At 44.4% G+C, this 22,593-nt stretch overlaps 1 protein-coding gene across 1 annotated transcript; it reads right to left on the bottom strand.

Annotated features, from left to right (window-relative positions):
- Nucleotides 1-419: 419 nt before the first annotated feature.
- On the bottom strand, nucleotides 420-22,570 carry LOC309343787 (calcium-activated chloride channel regulator 2-like). The gene is made up of 14 exons (XM_081865783.1): nucleotides 22,177-22,570; nucleotides 17,568-17,705; nucleotides 15,137-15,287; nucleotides 13,844-13,952; nucleotides 13,051-13,219; nucleotides 11,541-11,768; nucleotides 10,766-10,993; nucleotides 9,395-9,572; nucleotides 9,092-9,198; nucleotides 6,887-7,108; nucleotides 6,027-6,297; nucleotides 5,301-5,471; nucleotides 3,486-3,722; nucleotides 420-1,912 (listed from the first exon to the last, which is right to left on the bottom strand). The coding sequence occupies exons 1-14, from the start codon at nucleotides 22,561-22,563 to the stop codon at nucleotides 1,485-1,487; spliced, it is 3,024 nt and encodes a 1,007-aa protein (XP_081721909.1). The 5' UTR covers nucleotides 22,564-22,570; the 3' UTR covers nucleotides 420-1,484.
- Between the last annotated feature and the right edge of the window lie 23 nt (nucleotides 22,571-22,593).

Below are 22,593 nucleotides of genomic sequence, written 5' to 3'. Positions count from 1 at the left end.
GCAAAAATAGATTGGCTGGATCAGACCAAAGGCCTATATAATTCTGCATTCTTTTCTCACAATGGCCAACCAGATGCCAATGGGAAGATGACAAGCAGAAAATGAGAACAGCAGCACTGTCTTGCTCATGGTCCCCAGTTATTCAGCAGCAAGCTGCCCTGTCTCCTGAGTGAAGATGCAAAATATTAAAACCTTTCCTCATAGGAGAGTTGACCCAGCTTCATTTGGCTTGCCTTTTTCCAAACCTTTTCCAACTCTAACGTTTACTTTTTGGCATCCAGAACAGTGTACCGTATCCCAAGTGCGTTCACATCATAGAATTCTATAAATATCATATCAGCGATTTTATTTGCGTGCCCAGGCAGAGATCCCCCAGCCCCGAGAGACCACCAGAATGAATAATGACTTGTGACAACGTGTTATGGAATTAAAAATTGGCGACAACTTTATTAAACCTTTCAGATGTAGGAAGGCATTGGCTTAGGCATTGAGCATGTATCCCTCCCAGCCCCCCAGCCAGAGGAACTGGGGCTCCTCAGGGTGAATGGGACATGGGAGGGTGTACAGCAAGATGCTTGTGTACGCAGGCAGCCCACCCCATATCCCCACAACGTAGGGGAGTTCACTGACAACCTTTCAGTGTATGGCCAGTGACTCCCATTTTACAAACCCCTTTAAGAGGGGACCCTGAAGCTCTGGAGCCAACCGCATGGTTGCTGCTGGCTCCGCCTCCTATTTAAGCAACTGGCTCCACCTCCCCGTGGAACTGATTGGCTAACTGAGGTTTGGCGGGAACCTTCAATGACTAACACAGGGAGGCAGGCCAGCCCAACCAGCTGGTGGGTCCCACGTGGCCCAAGGTGTTGCATGCGGTCCCGCAGAGGGCTTCCACAAAGGCAGGCGTGAGCACTCATTTCAGTCCCTAATTATCACTAAACATAGATTTCTCCTTTCCCCTCACTGCTGCCACACACTGGGTCAACGTTTTCATCGAGCGACCCACCATAATCCCAAGATCTCTTTCCTGGTTATGTTATATTTGTATAGTTAAAGCTATGGTTTTCCCAGGAGTGATGTATGGAACTGAGAGCTGGCCCATAAAGAAGGCTGATTGCCGAAGAATTGATGCTTTTGAATTATGGTGCTGGAGGAGACTCTTGAGAGTCCCATGGACTGCAAGAAGATCAAACCTCTCCATTCTTAAGGAAATCAGCCCTGAGTGCTCACTGGAAGGACAGATCCTGAAGCTGAGGCTCCAATACTTTGGCCACCTCATGAGAACAGAAGACTCCTTGGAAAAGACCCTGATGTTGGGAAAGACAGAGGACGAGATGGTTGGACAGTGTTCTCGAAGCTACGAACATGAGTTTGACCAAACTGCGGGAGGCAGTGGAAGACAGGAGTGCCCGGCGTGCTCTGGTCCATGGGGTCACAAAGAGTCGGACATGACTAAACAACAACTAAACTTCAAAAGAAGAAAACGCTTAAACTGCCAATGCTGAATCTGAATGTGATAGTATGGCTTCATCAATTGCTACTTTCTTCTTTTTCTTCGAAGTCCATAGAACGGTGCTTACAATAAGGCAAGAAGCAACCAATAACAGCAGCCCACATGTTGTCAGAACGACTGCTAAGGCACCGTACTTGGCAGGAGCAATGTGAATAGCCTTCCCAGGAATAATAAGTGCTTGGGCTATGTTGGAGAGGTCAGAGTACAAGAAAGACTTATCCACTGTGCGGACGCCCATGTAAATTAGGGTGATGTTTGCCGAGGCTTCTGGTTTAAACACAAACATTTCCTTGGAACCTGCAGGCTGAGGTGCCAAGCTGGAGGTATTTATGGGTACAGCGTTTTCAAATTCTTCCCTCAGTTCCAGAGAACTTTGGCTTATTCTCACTTCGTATCTTGCAGCTGGAGGGAAAAAAAACAAGATAACAAAAGGCTATAAAGTGTTGGTTTTTTCCTGCAGTTGCCTGGAAGTAACAGGATTCAACACTTTACACCCCAAGCTATTGCCTATTTATAAGAAAGTGCTCACAGAATTGCAGCCTTAGCCAACCAAAATAAACAGACAATACTACCAAACAGGATATAATTAGCAAAAAACAACGGTTTCAGTCTAAGGACACAATAGGACACCACGGGCATTTTTACCATTGTCAGCACTCAGAGACAGATACAAATTTGCGTCAGAATTAACATGCGGGTAAGTGGGCCCTGCAAAAAAAATTATACTGTGTTGCTACCCTCTTTCCCTCTGGAGCCCCCACAAACTGTTGGATTACTCAGTCCTTAAAAGTTTGTTTTGGGGTTTCCACCAAAAATATTTTTTTAATAATAATAATAATAATAATAATAATATCTGCAAATGTTGGGGTTTTCTCAAGCCTGTTGATATCTCCCTTCTTGTACATGGATAGAGCCATTCTGGGTACATCAGCAAGGCATTCCTATCTGGATAGCTCAGTTGAGCATGGTGCCGATAACGTTAAGGTTGCAGGTTTGATCCCCGTACGGAACAGTTGCATATTCCTGCATTGCAGGGGGTGGGACTAGATCAGGGGTCAGCAACCTTTTTCAGCTGTGGGCCAGTCCACCATCCCTCAGACCTTGTGGGGGGCCGGACTATATTTTGAAGAAAAAAATGAACCAATTCCTATGCCCCACAAATAACCCAGAGATGCATTTTAAATAAAAGGACACATTCAAGTCATGTAAAAACACGCCGATCCCTGGAGTGTCTGGGCCGGATTGAGAAGGCGATTGGGCCACATTGGGCCCATGGACCTTAGGTTGCCTACCCCTGGACTAGATGATCATCAGGGTCCCTTCCAACTCTATGATTCTATGATTCTAAATGTTCTTCTCTGCCAAAAGCACACAAGACATCTCTGTTATCCATGGGCAGCAGAACTAGACAAGTGTATAAAAGCATGCAGAGCAACTGATCCACAAACTGAGACTACTGGGGCAAAACTACTACAGTAAAGAGCAGGTTTAACTAAGAGAGGATCACCACCAATACTTGCTATGATGATATTTAAGAAGGAACAAACAAGGAAGGAATTATTTGGTTTCCGGTTTCCCTCTACAAATAGGATTTCCAGAGTCCAAGTTACAGCAGAGATGTGCAGAGGGTCATTTTGAATTGGAATTCTGTTTTACTTATATTTATGGGTCTCAAAAGTATATATATCCAAAGCTCAGTGCACATCCAATATGGATTTGCTTGCAGATTTTATCAACATAGTTTAAAACAGGGTTTCCCAAACTTGGGTCTCCAGCTGTGTTCAGACTACAGTTCCCACCATCCCTGACCACTGGTCTTGCTAGCTATGGATGATGGGAGTTGTAGTCCAAAAGCCGCTGGAGACCCAAGTTTGGGAAACACTGGTGGTGGTTGTTTGGGGTTGTTGGTTTTTTCAAAACACCCTACTTTTAAACAGTTTTTATTAGCAAAGAAAATAAGAAGCACTGAACCTACCTTGTCCCTGGTCAAAGTCATCCCCTGGAGCTGTCCAGGTTAAAACAATTTTGTCCTCTTCTGTTCTGGCATCCAAATCAGTAATTTTGCATGGTGGGAACACATCCTTATAGGGGCCAGTGGGAACTCCAGATATGGTGAAAGCACTTCCAGCAGCTATTCTGCTGAAGCCCCCAGAGCTGATGTGCAAATCTTCACTATTCATCAATGGCCTCGGTGCATTCATCTGGATTGTACCTATGCCACACAAACATAAACAAATACACAAAAGACCAGCTGAGCATGCTTCCAATGAACTAGCAACTAATGGACTTTGGGGCAAGTAGGCCAGAAAGGAAATAAACAACCTGACAGCAATGGGTCCCTATCTCATTGGTAGAACCCGTGTTTTCCATGGAGAAACACCCAGGTTCCGTCTAAGGTAACAGCTTTGGGGATGCCCAGTAACATGATACATGGTGGGTTAGAGCACTGGTTTTGCTGCTGCAGGGCTGGAGTGAGTCTGAGACCTCGTGGCTGCAATAGAGGAGAGTGCTGGATTGGTTCAGAGGGCCACTGATGGTCCCTCTGATGTAACCACACAATCCTGACCTTGCTGCTACCCTGCCCCAGCCAGGTTAGCCATTGTGATGCCCGTGGCTCTATCCCTGGAAAGCCCTTGCTAGCCAGTAGCAACAATAATCATCTCCATTCCTTCTAATACTGAGTTTGGTTCATCTGATGCCTATCAGCTTAGAAGCAAAATGGGGCTACCCCAACACAGAAGGTATGGGCTTCTTCATATTATGGAGACTCACCAAGTATGTAACAATATAAAAGGTAAAGGACCCCTGACCATTAGGTCCAGTCGTGACCGACTCTGGGGTTGCGGCGCTCATCTCGCTTTATTGGCCGAGAGAGCCGGCGTACAGCTTCCGGGTCATGTGGCCAGCATGACTAAGCCGCTTCGGGTGAACCAGAGCAGAGCACAGAAACGCCGTTTACCTTCCCGCCAGAGCGGTACCTATTTATCTACTTTTACTTTGATGTGCTTTCGAACTGCTAGGTTGGCAGGAGCTGGGACTGAGCAACGGGAGCTCACCCCGTCGCTGGGATTCAAACCGCTAACCTTCTGATCGGCAAGTCCTAGGCTCTGTGGTTTAACCCACAGCGCCACCCGCGTCCCTTCATGTAACAATATATGTGTTTGCAATTTTTATTTTTATTTTAAAAGCTGCTAGAAACCAAAGTCCTGAAAGAAGGACCTATGCCCAATGACCTCTACAGAATGATGGGGGCGATTTGGCCACAGAATGCTGAGGGTGCCAAATTGGGGGGGGGGGGGAGAGAAGTGGAAGGAAAGAAAAATATCCTGTCTGAGACCTTAACAGGCTTCAGCATCCTTCAGAGAGGATAACTGGGTTGGGCAAAAAGGAGAGCTCAGCACGATGAAGCTACAAAACACACTACAGAGGCTGAATGTTTCTAGGATGTATGCATCTAGAAATATTTCATCCCAATGGACCATTCATGTATACTGCTTGGATCTGCGTGTCGACGAGTTTTTTTTAAACTAGGTTTAGCTTTCCATGAAGTACAGCCAATACAGCCTGGTGAGAGTTTTCCACATGATTATGAAGAGAATTCAAAGAGCCAGCCTGTGGCCATGACATAGTTGTCTCCCTAAATATTTCCATAGCGGTGCTTGTGCAAAGTAGTGCTTCTTCTCGCTGAAAATGTAATACACTGAGAACACCTTCTGTTCAAGTCCATGGAGGCAAACAAGTGCTCAAGAGCATGGCTTGACGACTGATATCCCAAATCCCAAAGCCTTACCATTTGTTATGTAACCAGGAATATACATTGCAGGGCTCCAGAGCGTTGCAGGGTATGGGCTAATTGTCTGGCTGTCCCTCTGGACGCGGACTTTCAAGCTATATCTTCCGTTTCTCGCGAAAGAAAAGAGGTATTTAGAATACACACCATCATTTTTTATCGTATCTGCACCTGCAGCAGCGAGGGAATACAAACACAAAAAGTGTTTAATCTGCTTTGGAAAAATCCTCTTAGTCTGTGCTTGAATCAGCCAGTTTCTGCCACCCCACAAAAAATTCCCTAACATATAATATTGTTTAAGTAATGGTGAAAAGTACCACTAAGCCTGCAATTCTATACATATTTACTTGACGGCAAGCCTTATGGGACACATTTCTTACTTCATACTCCATAGTATTCCATTGCCATTCAACTCATATACAATTGATTTTCCCTTTATACCTTCTGGACTTATAACTGTCATTCATATTTGGACTTCTCCAAATTTTCCAGTGCAATTCTCAGTCAAAAACCTTACCCAAATGTGTTTAAAATATGTGTTTTAGGATAAAGTACATTTTTTTGGCAATAAAATACACATTTTCCAACTTAAACACACATTTTACCTGTGGATTTTTCAAAAAATAAATAAATTGATGTGCAAACAGGACAGGAATCTGACCTGAAGCAGATTGATCCATTCATCAGCTATAACTAAAAAAATAAACTTATAAATACATATGTTACCTGCACCATTGTCAAAAAGGTCCAAGATAACTGGATCTCCACTCTCTGGCTCAATAATGGCAGTCACATTTGCACCAAGAATGGGAGAGAAGCCTTGATTAACCTGTGCGTACACAATCATTGGACTTGGGTAGGCGTTTGTATCTTTATTCGTGTGGGTTCTCACGGTGATGGTAGATACATCAGACTTTACGGCTCGCGAAGTCACGGTCATTGTGAGGACTTCAGGGAGCCCATGAGAGTTAGTGAGTAAGTATGTCCAATCCCCAGCCTGAAAAACAAATTTATATATGCTCAAAAGTGTTCAGCCTAAATAGATTTTTTTTATTGGGTTTTATAAACAAGAATAATGCTGTAGAAATAAGTACACCAAGTTTTCTCATGCCACTTGTATATCACAAAAATAGCATAATATATGTGGGGAAATATCTAGAACAGATGTTTCATTATTAGTGGTCAGTGTATAAGTTCTTGGTTCACGAATTGGTTTAAACAATTAAAAAGAAGAAGGGAGGGAAAAGGAAAGGGGAAAGGGGGGGAGAAGGGTGTGTGGCGAGTGGCGTGGGGTCAGGTGGTTATGCTTCTATCATTCTACTTAGTGTGTGTGAGGGATTGTGTCAGTGTTACTTGTGTGGGTTCTCTTCCTATTCACTTGACGTATTTCCTTGGTGGTGAGAAAAGTTGGGTGTGGCTTAAGGTGTGGTTGGTTGTCTTTGGTTGGCTGTAGTGAGAATTGTTTTCGTGTGTGAGCGGGGTGTGAGTGTGTATTTATGAAACATGTTAGCCAGATTGATTCGTATTCCTTTTCAATCCAAAGGCAAGTCCCCGATAGAAACAACTGAAGGACAATTCACTGTTACCTCAGCAATCCCCGGAATCTGCAGGCGAGCTGTGCGGAAAAGTGGATCGACATCAAATTCCCCATTTGTAAAGTGTTTTCCTCTAGGGCCACGAAGAACGATACTGGGCTCCTTTGCCAGCCACGTCACTACGAAAAATGTGTCGTTTCCTATTGTGCTGTCAATAATCGTCGACCTTTCAATCTGACCATTGCCCTTCACCCTTTCAGCCGTGCTTTCAATCTGTACAAAACCAGAATAATAACTTCCCATTTGCTTTGACACAGGCATGGCCAAACTTGGCCCTCCAGATGTTTTGGGACTACAATTCCCATCATCCCTGACTACTGGTCCTGTTAGCTAGGGATGATGGGAGTTGTAGTCCCAAAACATCTGGAGGGCCAAGACTGGCCATGCCTGCTTAACATATCCTCTTTTGTCATGTAGCAATTTAAAATAAGCCCCAGTTGAAATATTCAATTTGGCACACATTGACATCGTAATGATCCTTTATCGCATTTAAAAACACTACGGGTGACAAGCAATTAAAACAAATTAACAAAGCCAGATAGGGGCACAGAAATCTCCCAAAACGAAATCCACACCTTTTCAGCCACAGCCATGCTCCAAAAATACTTTCTTTGCTCACTCTGGCAGATGAGTACTATGGCAATTGCAGAGCGAGTAAGCAGTTAAGTTCCTTCTGGATTCTACCTCCCCAGCCCACCCCCAAAAGAAGACAGCACACATCACAAAACAGCACTTCAAACCTTAGGCTGCAATTCATGGATTTCAATGGAATGGAAGATTCATACTTGTGTTCAGGATTACAGCCTTGATTGTTATTCTTCCCTGTGCTTAAAGGTAAAGGGACCCCTGATCATTAGGTCCAGTCGTGGACAACTCTGGGGTTGTGGTGCTCATCTTGCTTTATTGGCCGAGGGAGCCGGCGTACAGCTTCCAGGTCATGTGGCCAGCATGACTAAGCCGCTTCTGGCAAACCAGAGCAGTGCACGGAAACGCCATTTACCTTCCTGCCAGAGTGGTACCTATTTATCTACTTGCACTTTGATGTACTTTCAAACTGCTAGGTTGGCAGGAGCAGGGACCAAGCAATGGGGGCTCACCCCATCACGGGGATTCGAACTGCCAACCTTCTGATCGGCAAGCCCTAGGCTCTTGGTTCCTTTTATAGGGATGTGGGTGGTGCTGTGGTCTAAACCACTGAGCCTCTTGGTCTTGCTGATCAGAAGGTTGGCGGTTCGAATCCCACACAATGGAGTGAGTTCTTGTTGCTCTGCCCCAGCTCCTGCCAACCTAGCAGTTCAAAAGCACGCCAGTGTGAGTAGATAGGTAAATGGTGTTTCTTTGCATCCTGGTTTCCGTCACAGCGTTCTGTTGCACCAGAAGCAGTTTAGCCAGGCCCCATGACCCAGAAAAGCTGTCTGCCATCTCGGCCTGAAGCGAGATGAGCACCGCAACCCCATAGTCAAGTTTGACTGGGCTTCACTGCCCAGGGGTCCTTACCTGCTACCTTCTTTTGGTACCTATAGGCCTTTTTATAACTTGCCATGGGCTGCATCAACAAGCAGAGCAAGTATGTACATAATTAAGTTGATAACTAAGTAAATTGAGCTATTAAGGTAAGTTGTAAGATTTGCACATTCCGGACAGGAATGACAAAGGGCCAAATTAAACATGTCACCACAGTTTGTTTGGTTTTTTAAAAAACACGAATATCTGGTTCTGGGAAAGGAGCTGGTCAGGACAGTGGGATGGGAAATTAGTGAACTGAGAGGAAAGGGAGGTGTAACCCTTTTAGAGCAGTGGGTGTGACTCTGGAATGCTTTCATTGTGTTTTCTATGCTTAAAGTAGTTTTTTATGCTTCAAGTAGAAGGTACCTTTGGATTGGCGGGCCTGGAAAAGATGGTTATCGCAAAGAAACTTCCTTCTTCCCAATATGCCCTCAATTGACTAATTGTTGTCCAAGCAGTCATATCAAATTCAAATAATACAAAATTTGAGATAAAAGTCTAGAGCTGCAGTATGAGATATAAGGGGCACCCGTTCTATTTTATCAAACTAAAATAATGCTCTAAAATAACAGATTATGAATGTGTTGGCTCCATAAATGCTTTCTCCATGCCTCCTATTAAAATGTATTCGCCTTATTATGTAAAACAGCCTTCCTTATAGCAAGATATACAGTATCTACATGAACAGACCTGAACAGGCTGGTGGCTGGTATCTCCATCACTTGCTACAATGGCACTGAAGACGTCTATTAGACCAGTTGAATCTTGTCTATCAGTGACAAAAAAACTCAGCCCCCCTGAAAAAGAGAGTACAAGGGGAAATCTTAAAAGGTGAATAAAAAATTAACTTCATTTGACAAGGTTATTATTTCAGAGATTAATGGAGCTGTCCAGACGTTGGCTCACACTGAATTTTCCTTTGAAATATTCTTGTTTGTTTTATGAGCAAAAACCACAAAGGGTGTTTGCTATTGTTAAAACAGACAGTCTTACCTGTCATTTTGCCCAGTTGTTCCAGTTCTTGGGATGCAGAATGCCCCAGAGCGATGGTATGAACAATTAAGCCAGCGTCAATGACATCAGAGAAACACTTGCTGAGTGAACTGTTGTCTCCACTGGTCAATAAGATGATTTCAGAACCAGAAACACTTTCATCATGTTTTTTAATTACCTGGAAGCAAATAATTAACCATGAATATGAAGGACACTCGGTAAATTATCTTGGCAAAGAAAATGTCACAAGTTAAGAGACTCCTTAATACTTCACTATATTGCTGTGATTCATATCCACAGGACTAAAGTCATGTATTTCCAAAGATTTGTATACTGACAACTTTTGAGAAAAATAAGGCAATGAAAAGCATCCATTTCTTTGATGGTTTTAATTGTTAAATAGTAAGGGTTTTGTGGAATTGTTTAATTGTTAAATAATAAGAGTTTTGTGGAATTTATAAATGTTGAGGACATCAGCAATGGGAGCAAGGGAGGAAGCAAATCTAAAAAATAACTATGAAATAAATAAATAATAATAATAATAATATCTGCCATGTCTAGCCTTATGCCCATCACTTATTTATCTCAGTCTTAGTATTCCTAATCTGCAAAATAAGACTTATTTAACAATAGGACACAATTGACTCAAGCCACTGTTTTGCCCTGGCTCTGGGTGCCAGACCTCAAGTTTTTAGGGGAGGAAATCTTTGAGCCTAAAATCAACCTACTTCTGACATAGCAGATGCTGAGTGAGAGCCAATTTATTATTGTAGGTACAGAACTTCACCCTCATCAACCTATGTTGTTGTGTGTGTTTTTGCAGGTGGTTTTATTGTGCTGTTATTGCTCAAGCCCTGCTTCTAAGCCTCCCACAGGCATCTGTGAGAACAGAATGCAGGATTAAATGAGTCACTGGCCTGACCCAGCAAGATCTTCTATGTTCTTATTTATTTTGTTGCAATTTTGCATGCTGTCTACTCCCTTGCTGTGTTTTTATGGAAGTGCATGTCAACCCCAAAATTAAGTCCTATGAAGACCAGGTGCATCTTATTAAGTTCCATGCATAAAAGACTGCAACTTAAACAAGGATTATGAGTCTGAACACTTAATGTGGGACTCATTTCGGTTTATTTTTATTCCTTTTTAAGTTTTCTATTTTTCCTTCTGTATCCCGATTTGCTGTCTCTTGTTAGCTAGATAGAGGACCTTTCCAAAGTCTTTTCTTTTCAATTGCATTTGGAAGTTCTGTTCAAAAACTCTGGGTGACTACACAATTGCCCCGCAAGAATAGTTCCAGTTCCTGCATCAAAAACCAAAAATGTTCCTATGAGCCGAAATGCGGCAAGAGAGGCAATAATAAATAGGACTCGCCTGCAGCGCCAGCTGTACACCCGTGCAAACATTTGCTCTGTTGCCGTATGAAGCAACTGGCAAGTCGGAGGCAAGCTGCTTCCGTATATCAGCACTCGTTATTTGCCGGATCTGAGATTTTACTTCTCCTCCTTCACTGAATGTGACAATCCCAACGTAGGAGTTCTCTTCCACAATTTGCAGTAGATACACTTCTACTGCCTGATGCATCCGAATGATTCGATTGTTCTGTAGGAGGTAAAATATCACCTGTTATTCATTCACCCACAAATAATAATGCAACATGTTTTCACGGAAACAATATCAGGCAGGGTATACTGCCTGTTCAAGAATTCTCCTACAACCAGAAAATTTGCATGTGGTTCTCCAAACAGAAGACTGTCTTGGGGGGTGGGGGTGGAGAAAGAGGTATCATTAAAAGTTTATTCTTCTTCTTGATAATGCTAGAGATTAGGATAGAATGGAAGAACAATAGCCCCATCTCTCTCCCCAACCACAAGATGTCTGTGACAAAAGTATCTCTCACTAAACGTAAATGAACTGTGAAAAAGACCATGAATTGAAAGTGGAGACGATAGATGTGCATTTCCCTGTTTGTGTTTGTTTTGTAATACAAATTTTTTTTAATAACAACTATTTTTTTATTCTCCGGCACTTACCTGACGTCGGTGATCTTTAATAAACTCTATAATCGATAGCATTTTTGAAAACAAAAGCAAAAGAATTTCAGTTTCAGAGCAGGTGTTCATTTTTGCCTCAAAGAGTAAGACTTTACCTCATCCATGCTGCTGGAAAAATCCAAGACTAAACAGATCACTCTGTCTGTCGCTTGTAAAAGTGAGAAGGTTGGGGGCAAAGGACTGTTGTTGCTGGTCAGAGGAATATCGGATTTAAAGTCAACAGAGCTCATTATGACATCCCATGTGCTCTTGTAACTGCACATCCTGTTCTGGGCATTGAGAGCTTCAGCGTTATGGTTGCTTGAGTCACAGAATTCAAACACCTGAAAACAGAAAACAGCAAGACAGTTCTGGGCACCACAATTTAAGATGGATATTGACAAGCTGGAACGTGTACAGAGGAGGGCACCCAAGATAATCAAGGATCTGGAAACTGAGCCTTATGAGGAACGGTTGAAGGAGCTGGGTATGTTTAGCCTGGGTAAAGAGGAGACTGAGAGGAGATGTGATTGCCATCTTCAGATATCTCAAGGGCTGTGACATAGAAGATGGAGCAAGCTTGTTTTCTCCTGCTCTGGAGGGTAGGACTCGAACCAATGGCTTCAAGTTACAAGGAAGGAAATTCCAACCAAACATTAGGAATAACTTTCTGACAGTAAGAGCTGTTTGATGGGGGGACTGACTCCCTCGGGAGGTTGTTCTCTGAGAGTGCTGTTTAGACTCTCCTTCTTTGGAGGTTTTTAAGCAAAGGTTGGATGGCCATTGTTTAGGGATGCTTTAGTTGAGATTCCTGCATCACAGGGCGTTGGACTAGATGACCCTTGGGTCCCTTCCATCTCTACAATTCTATGATTGTGTGAAACACTTGCAGAAAACATCTCCATTAGTAACTACAGAAATTCCACACACACAAGGGCTTAGAGAGAAAGGGTTCCAGCTCCAAGAGTGCTGTTTCCATCCCATCTTCTTCTGGAAACGAACAATTGCGAATGACAGAAACAGATTACCCAGAATACCCAGGAAGTTGTGACGATTTGCTATGACGTAGGCGAAAACCAAGTGGCTGGTGCCAATTTGCCAAGTGGAAAAATTCCTACCAGGCCCCTCAACGGCGACCAACCAAGGTCCATAGCAAGGTCAGAAAGAAAACCTTATAGGGTGGGAGGGTGGGGAAAAAGCAGGAACAGCTGGCGGGCAGCAAAGAGGGAGATCCCCAGCTGCGTCCTGCCTTTATAGGGCAGGCCCCAGCCCCAAGCCAGCTGACTGGCCGGCTAGGGGGTGACGCAGCCAGGAATCCTCTCCAATCACGCGGGGCCGCTGCGCGTGTGGAGAGGCCGTGAAGCCTGCAACCCCACCTCCTTCTTAGTGCGGAAGTGGCTTTATGAGCAATACGTTCAAGAACATCACCTAAACACCTGGGAAGATATAAGCCCCTTTTTCTACATGCAACCTTCAGCCACTGATCCTTCAGATGCTGCTGGACTCCAACCACCCCCAGCCAGCATGCCCAATGGTCAGAGATGTGGGAGATGCAGTTCAGCCACAGTTTCCCCATCCCTGAAGTACAGGAAACGTCATGTGCGATCTCTCTTGAACTGTACTTACAGAAGATAAGCTTTGCATGTACATTATGGAGGATGATGCATTTTGTTCCTTGTCGTGTATAAAAGTGCACCCTTCTTTTAAGAGCCCTGTTGCCTGGTCAATGACACAGCTGCCTTCAGTGCAGGATTCTTTCTCGCAGACATAAATTCCCGTTAGGTCAGAAGAACACCTAGGAATAGGCACAAGGCAATCGGGACATGAACATATTGTGCTCCCCAAGGGAGTGTGAGTGCAAAAGAAAACAAACGTTTAAAACTTTTAAAGAAACATGAAGCAGGTAATTTTTATTCTGAAAAAAGCACACCTGTGGCTACGGCTGCATCAGTCTTTACAAAAAAGAGCACAGTTAGAGGCGATTTATTTGGTGGAGCATTGAATTGCCATTATATGTAAGCGAGTTGTCTTACGCGCACAATTCTTGGTCCTTGTTTATGGTTTGTATTGAATGAAGTTATTACAAGCTCGTTATGTACAATTCAGAGTTCCTTTTTGGGCCGACCAGAAGAAGATTCACGAAACAGAGATTGAAATCCAGGCATCTCGTTGTCAGGATCGCACCATCACAAGTATATACAGAGAGAATCGCTCTCATGAACTTAATTCAGGAATATTCGAACTGTTTGGCTGAGATACTGAATGGCACATGTCATTATTATTTTGGCATTGTAGATATTATTTAAAATTCCATGTAATAGAAGGTGTTGAAATGCCGCACATTATTGATAAAGTGTTTTTTGCAAACTATATACAGAGTTGTTTAGTTTGAACACACCTGCACATACACAAATTTTACCTGGTGGCTTTCACCTGGTTTTGACTTGATATGTAGAAAGGCTTTTCACTGTCATATTCATCAAATACCCCCCATCGAAGGTGGGCCCACTCATGGACGAAAAGCCTGCCTGTATAAATAAAAGCACGGAAATTGCATTGCGACACTTGCTAGTAATCTAACACAGTCCCATAGAAGCAAACGCTACAGAGCAGGTAGTGTTGCAGGAAAGGAGATTGTGTGCTTGACTTGTAAGACAGGAAGAGTTCAAGTTCCTGTACTGACACCCTAACTCAGCGGTTCTCAACCTGTGGGTCCCCAGATGATGTTGGACTACAACTCCCATCATCCCTGAGCTCTGGCCTTGCTAGCTAAGGATGATGGAAGTTGTAGTCCAACAACATCTGAGGACCCACAGGTTGAGAAAGGCTGCCCTAACTGGTTGAGCCTCCCCCAAAAGTTGAATCTGCAAGCTTACCAAACACAAATCTGGTCTTGAGACCCTTAAAGTCACTCTTTAAATTGTAGGTCATTGTAGGGAACCCCAATGACATTTTTCTTGGCTATCGATTGCAGTGAAACCCCCAGCCCCAGCCCAGTTAGGATACCTATTGCAGCTTACGAAATGCAGCTGTCCAAGTGTCTTAAGGCTGCCAATGGCACCAGTTTGTGCCAATTTTCAGAAGTTGACACCTTCCCAACTTTGTCAGCGCCTTTATCGCAAGAGAATATTTTGGAGAATTTCAAATATTTTCCTAGCACCACAGCAATCGAGAGATTGTGTTATCTCTCGATTGCTGTGGTGCTAGGAAAATATTTGAAATTTCCTCTAGCAAACAGAGCATGCCATTTAATAAATTTCCTTTTTAAAAAACCACTGCTTTTAATCAATTATTTCCCCCCATTATCTGAAAAGTAATATGTAGTAATATGATACTCTATGTCCCAATTCAAATGTGAGGCATCTGGTTTCAAGATTCAACAACCAGTACTTAATTTCTGTTTTGAAAATGTTATGAGTTTTTTTGGAAGGACCAGTTCCCTTGTGTTTATACTGAATGTTAACTATAGGTGGATTTATCACAATGGCATATGGTATGCAATGTATGTATAAATATATATATATAAACTTTACAGTGTGATAAGCGTTTATTAAAAACTAAAAAGAGTCACGTATGAAGACACTGTTACTGTTAATTATTAAAGATATTCTTTGTTGATTACGATGCAGATGTGAGATTTTAAAATTGTACTTTTTTGAAACACAAAAGGTAACGGAAGAAGAAAGGTAATAATTATTTGTTTAGGATTTACCATGTGGTCCATAGATTCCAATCGAATCATTATTTACCAGGAAGTCAGAGGTGAAATGTATGTATTTTCCCTTTTCTCCACACCCTCCATATTGCAATGTGTATGGATCGTGTCCATGTTTCCAATAAGGAGGAGCAACAATGACATCTGCCTAAAATGAAAGTTTTGTTTAATGAGCAGGTTTGGAATAGGTACGCTTATTATTAATTACTGACAAAAGCAGGAGTTCATTCCAACAATTACTTACATGTCATAAGTCAGATTTCATAATACTCTCCACCCCCACCCACCCAGAACAGACACACTGGAATATAGTAAACATGTTTTTGAACTGCAAAAGTACTAAACTGCACCCTTTTTAGTCATACTATGAGATTGCACTTGACAGTGAAATCTTATGCATGCCTACTCAAAAATAAGACCCAGTCAGTTCAACGAAGAAGGGACGCGGGTGGCGCTGTGGGTTAAACCACAGAGCCTAGGACTTGCCGATCAGAAGGTCGGTGGTTCGAATCCCCGCAACGGGGTGAGCTCCCGTTGCTCGGTCCCTGCTCCTGCCAAAATAGCAGTTCGAAAGCACCTCAAAGTGCAAGTAGATAAATAGGTACCGCTTTATAGCGGGAAGGTAAACAGCATTTCCGTGTGCTGCGCTGGTGCTGGCTCGCCAGAGCAGCTTCGTCACGCTGGCCACGTGACCCGGAAGTGTCTTCGGACAGTGCTGGCCTCTGGCCTCTTAAGCGAGATGGGTGCGCAACCCCAGAGTCGGTCACAACTGGCCCGTACGGGCAGGGGTACCTTTACCTTTACCTTTACCTTTACCTTTACCTTTACCTTTACCTTTACCTTTACCTTTACCTTTACCTTTACCTTTACCTTTACCTTTACCTTTACAGTTCAATGAGGTTTACTACCAGAGAAACGTGAAGAGGAATGAAGTCTCAACATACAGGAACTCCTAATGCTTGTTAATTAATAACAGGGGCACCAACTATAGGGGGCTTTGGGTACCTGGGCACCCACAAAAATGTTGTTGTGGGTGCTCAACACCCACACGACAGGGGCCCCCCACAACCTCTGAGGTTTTTCAAGGCCTCAGACAGCATCTCTCAGGCCTCAGAGGTGCCACTGGAAGTCAGGTTCTGAGGCCAGGGGGCGTGCATGACGTCATGATGCCACACACGGTGGGCACCCATAACCTGGGACCCAAGTTGGCTCCTCTGATTAATGATAGCATCAGCACAGCACATTTAAAAGCTGGAAGGTATGAAGAGGCACACAAATGCACTGTGGGTGTGGGCAGTAGATAACTACAGTGGTACCTCAGGTTAAGAACTTAATTCTTTCGGCCGGTCTGTTCTTAACCAGAAACTATTCTTAACCTGAGGTACCACTTTAACTAATGGGGCCTCCTGCTGCCGCTGTTCCGCTGCCACACAATTTCTGTTCTCATCCTGAAGCAAAGTTTTTAACCTGAGGCAGTGGCGTAGCGTGGGGGGTGCAGGGGGGGCCGGCCGCACCGGGCGCAACATCTGGGGTTAGGGCAAATCCGCGGGTTAGGGGGCGCAAATCCACGGGTTAGGGGGCGCAAATTATTTGCCTTGCCCCGGGTGCTGACAACCCACGCTACGCCACTGACCTGAGGTACTATTTCTGGGTTAGCAGAGTCTGTAACCTGAAGCACTATAACCTGAAGTGTCTGTAACCTGAGGTACCACTGTACTGTATTAGCTGTACTTACCACATGATCAGAAATAACCTGCTCTTTGTGCTATTAGCAATGGAGCGTACAAGATTTGTTCTGAGCAAATCTTGAAATGACTTTACACATTATGTTACCCCCACAAATAAGGTAGCTTTGAGATTCACTCGCTATGCAAGCAAATAAACTCATAGGACGGGATATGCTGTTCATTCAATTAGTAAAATTTATATACCACTTGATTGTAAAAAGCCTCAAAGTGGTTTATGGAGAAGAATAAAACAATGAGATAATCAGCAAAAACAGTAAAATGCAACTGTTTAGAACAAAGATAATTAAAATCAATGATAAGCTAAAAACCAGATTAAAGCACAGATCAAGATTATACATATCTGGATATGCTTGGCCAGACAAAAAAGTGCATCTATTATATGCACGCCTGTAGCAAACCAGCATCTATTAGGATCAGAACAATCTTGAGAATTTTGGATCTAACTAACGTTTACATTTTTTTTTTAAAGCCCTACTAACAGAGTATCCAAAGGCATTGCCATTTAGTACTGAAACAAAATGAGCGCTGCACCCCATAGTCGCCTTTGACTGAACTTAATTGTCCAGGGGTCCTTTACCTTTACCTTTTACCTTTACTGTGTTCAGCAACTATTTTAACTGGAGGCGGATGGATGGAAGAAATGAGGATAGCAGGCCCAGGACACTGCCCTTAATACGTACCTTTGTGTACACCTCTTGCGTTGGCTTTGCGTAATTGTTTCTTTCCCATGTTGCAGGTATTAAAATTTTGACACTCCCAAAATGAACCCTTCCTTGTGTAGCATTGAACAAGTAGAAGGAAGCTTCAGTAATCATTTCCTAATAAGAGAACGAAATGATACGAAAGTGGATTAGCGAGAATCATTAGCTCATGCAAGGAGGAAAGTGTAAACTCATAAATCATTGTGCAATCAGCAAGTCAGACTGGAATGAAGCTGGGGGGGGGGGGAGGAACATTGATTTGAGAAATAGTGAAGATTATGTTAACCCAGAAATTTTTAATTAATAATTTGTCCTATTCAGTGCTATTTTTCTAGAAAAAGAGGTCCTGAAGTTAGGAATGGTTTAAAGACCCCAAATGGCATGAAGCTGGTTTGTGAACCAACACATTAAATGGCGGTATTTTATAACAAAGTACGGGATACATAACACACGTTGGATGATAAAAAAAATGCCAGCACTGGAAGTGCAAGGAGTGTACAGCGAACACAGACTAAAACAACCCATAATAAGCAGCTGCAGGGCTGAGGAAGGCAGGAGAAATGCCAGAAAATGGCTTGGTAGTGATATCTGCATTCCTGAAATGCTTTGCTGCTTATGAAAACATTTTATGATAACTGAAAAGTGGCAAACCTTTCCCTCGATCCTCATAGCTAAAGGTGAAGCATTTGTGCTTCAAACTACATAGAAATTCTACCACAGGGAGCCAGGACACAAGGACTATTTTATCAATTTCACAACGCTTTCAAAGCAGTAGCTTTCATGCAGCGTGCATGAAGCCAGATTCGAAACACACACTACACACAGCTTGTCTGGGCAATTATAATTGCCTCCATAATTTCACAACTGTAAATATAGGCTGATGCAGCAAAAACAACCGGCTTCTGTTGCGGCAGGTTCACTCGCATTAAAACTAGACCTCTCCAGGCCACTCCTTAAATCCACCATCTTAACAGAAGGGTTCAAGCACCACAGTGTCGATATGGCATGTCCATTCTACTAGGAAATCCAAAGGGATTTCCAAACCAAGCTTGCCATTATCATGAAACATTTGGATTCACCTCACACGCATTCTTGAGCCAAGGAAACACAAACCTGTTCTCCTCACAATAAATATGGCTAATTCTAGAAGCATTCTGTACAATGTGATCCTATGCATATGTTTACTCCAAAGGCGGACTTGATCCGATGGGGTTGACTTCTTAGTAAGTGTGTTCAGGACTGCATTCTTAACTACTCCTTCGCAGCCCTTCCTTGATACATTGTCTGGAGGCGGTTGGAGGATGGATGGAGGATAATGGATTGGGGATGAATCTCAACAATACAGAAGTACTGTTTGGGGGGCAGGGGGGCAAGCAGTTGGGGGGACTCCCTGGTCCTTAATGGGGTAACTGTACCCCTGAAGGACCAGGTGCGCAGGCTGAGAGTCATTTTGGACTCACAGCTGTCCATGAAGGTGCAGGTCAATTCTGTGTCTAGAGCAGCTGTCTACCAGCTCCATCTGGTACGCAGGCTGAGACCCTACCTGCCTGCAGACTGTCTCGCCAGAGTGGTGCATGCTCTAGTTATCTCCCGCTTGGACTACTACAATGCGCTCTACATGGGGCTACCCTTGAAGGTGACTCAGAAACTACAACTAATCCAGAATGTGGCAGCTAGACTGGTGACTGGGAGCGGCTGCCGAGACCACATAAAACCAGTCTTGAAAGACCTTCATTGGCTCCCAGTACATTTCTGAGCACAATTCAAAGTGTTGATGCTGACCTTTAAAGCCCTAAACAGCCTTGGTCCTGTATACCTGAAGCAATGTCTCCACCCCCATCGTTCTGCCCGGACACTGAGATCCAGCTCTGAGAGCTTTCTGGTGGTTCCCTCACTGCAAGAATTGAAGCTACAGGGAACCAAGGAGAGGCCTTTCTCGGCAGTGGAGCACTCCCTGTGGAACACTTTCCCTTCAGATGTCAAGGAGATAAAGAACTACGCAACTTTTAGAAGGCATCTGAAGGCAGCCCTGCCTCGATAAGTTTTTAATGTTTGATTGTGTGTGTTTTTTCTGGTAGCTACCCAGAGTGGCTGGGGCAACCCAGCCATATGGGTGGAGTATAAATAATAATTTATTTGTTTATTTATTTATTTATTTAGCTAGCTTGCTTGCTATAGTTGCTAAACAGCAATGCTAGAAGAGATTGGCATAAAAGCATCATTTCTCCAGTTAGGAGGAGGCTATTCCCATGGGCACAGGGGATATGTGGGGGAACAACTTTGCATTTCTCATCTCACTGACAATAGATTTATCAGCATCCAAGGATCTCAGTCTATGACTTCCTGAAACTGTAAGTAGGGTTACAAGTCCCTGCCTGTCTGGAACCAGTTACATCGGGGAAGGAGCCAGGAGGGAGAAGTGGAGCAGGAAGTTGTAGGAGCTGAGCGAACAAGCCATGAGAAGTAACACGTAGTTTGCAGAGTCCTGGGCAGGTATATCCAATGACCTTTCTCACCCAGATCCAGAAGATCTGGTGAATTCTGAAAGAGGTGCAACTTCATAATTTTCAGGGTGTGCTGCAGTGAAGTCTGCCACAGAAAGTCCCTTAATTCCTGACCGCCGGAAGCAGAGACCAGATCCAGTCCAGATGTACAGCAAAAAAGAGGGGAACACTTTCAGATTTTAAATCCATAACTATAGGGGATCAGGATCCCAAACATTATTCTTTACTATTAAATATATATATATATGGATTTAAGATTACCGTTCAGTTTTTGGCAGCTATTTGACAGGCAGAAATGGTTCATCGCCCTAGGGGTAACTAGGGTTAGGACGGCAACTAGATCTGCCTAGAGATAGAGCATGCGGAGGGAGGTCAGTAGTGCCCCCAGGGCCAGATTTAGGTTTGATGAGGCCCTAAGCTACTGAAGGTAAAGGTACCCCTGACTATTAGGTCCAGTTGTGGCCGACTCTGGGGTTGCGGGGCTCATCTTGCTTTATTGGCTGAAGGAGCCGGCGTACAGCTTCCGGGTCATGTGGCCAGCATGACTAAGCCGCTTCTGGCGAACCACAGCAGCACACAGAAATGCCGTTTACCTTCCCGCCAGAGCGGTATCCATTTATCTACTTGCACTTTGATGTGCTTTTGAACTGCTAGGTTGGCAGTAGCAGGGACCGAGCAACGGGAGCTCACCCCGTCACGGGGATTCGAACCGCTGACCTTCTGATCGGCAAGTCCTAGGCTCTGTGGTTTAACCCACAGCGCCACCCGCATCCCTTACTGAAGGTAATGGGGCCCTTTATATGTTCAGCTGTCCTTTGTCAACAACAAATTGTCACAGTTTTTTGTGTTGAATTTATGCTATATGGTAATTTACAGACCTAACTGGGGGAGCCCCTAAGCTATAGCTTGTTTAGCTTATACGTAAATCCGGCACTGAGCCCCCCTTGAATGCTTGGTCAGGAGCAGCAGCCATCCTTCGGAGAGGCAGGCTGCCTTCTGTCTTAGGTTCCAACTGCATTTATTGAGACTAAAGTACCCGTTTACGAACTATGCACCCAAAGTCAGCATCAGCGGAAGCCAACAGGGCCGTTCTGTAGTGCCTGGTGTATATACTCGCTAAAGGAGCATTAGGCAGAATAAGAGCTGTTGACAGTGACACCACCTTACATAGATGAAGGAAGATACGTCTCCCCCCAATACCAGCTGAATGAAAGGATTCAAACAAGCAAGCAGTGGATCTAACGACCTTTGTTCTTTCAAAGTGCACCTTCAGATCACAGCGAGCATCCTTGGGATTCCACACTTTCCTCCGTGAATGCTTTGGATCTGATCAATACGAGGGTAGCTGTAGCTCTTGCTGAGCATGGAAATGAGAAAAATACTTTGCAAAAGGCGCAGAGGAACAAATGTGTTCAGGGAGACCACATGTTTGTGGAAGATGCCTCGACGTGCAGCCACGGAACAGAATTTTAAAGAACGGATGCATCAGTACATTTTGCTTAAAGGCGCAAAGGGAGGTCTATGCAACACCACGAGCACCGTGACCAACTCCTTAGGGGGGGGGGGGTTGTGCAACTGGTGGGTTTCACATAGAAAAATCCCCCTGAACGCATTAAACCACTGAGAGTCGCGAAATTGGCACAGACAACCTGCCACCTTTTTATAGCATTAGAGCTGTGTTTTGCAAACAAAAAATATTTGCACCCTTGCAACTGAAGACTCGTGCGGAGTTCAGAAGACAGGGAGACAATAGAAGCATCTTCAATGTGCTCAGTCGTGCCCGCTGGTAAACTAAGAGGGGCAGGGGCAGGCAAAATCTGAATCACCAAGGCTCAAAGGCAATCCAGGTGGCGATACATAACCGCAACGCGGAAGATGTGCGTGATGCCAAAGTGGTAAAATGACAATCGTAGGCAGGCAGAGCCATTAGGACTTAGCTGCGATGCCTGCATTGCGGGGTCGGGGCGGGGGTTGGACTGGATGACCTTGCGGGGTCCCTTCCCCCTCGGGTCCGCTTCCCATCACCAGATGCGCGAAGGGTCCATTGGCAACAGCGCCGGTTGCCTCCTCCCTTCATCTTTTACCTTAAGGCTGGAGACGATTTTCGCCTCTTGGGGGACGGAGGGGTGAATGGCGACCAGCAGCCCCTGGTAAGCGCTGCCCTTCAGCGTCGCGGCGGTGACCCCCCCTCCGAGGAGCTGCAGGAGGGCGAGACCCACGCTCAGCCCCAGCAGCCCCACGGGGCCGGCCCCCGCGTCGCTTTTTCTGGCCATCTTTTTCTGGAGGAGCACGTCGGAAGCCCGCAGCGCTTCCCTCGCAAGACAACGACGCGCGACAGGTTTTGTTGCAGCTGCGCGCAACGATCTGGAGATTGCAAAAACGAGGCGCGTCGTATGGAGACGGGATTTGTGTTTTGTGGTTTTGTTTTGTTTTTGTCTTCCCTCCCCCGCGGGCGCTTCGGATTTCTTCATCTTCTCTCACTTCAGCTGCTTCTCGAGATC

This window comes from Podarcis erhardii (genome assembly GCF_964252035.2).
Source record: "Podarcis erhardii genome assembly, chromosome: 6".
Taxonomy (NCBI): Eukaryota; Metazoa; Chordata; class Lepidosauria; order Squamata; family Lacertidae; genus Podarcis; species Podarcis erhardii.
Note: the sequence above shows the minus strand (reverse complement) of the source record. Positions and strands in the feature narration are given on the sequence as shown.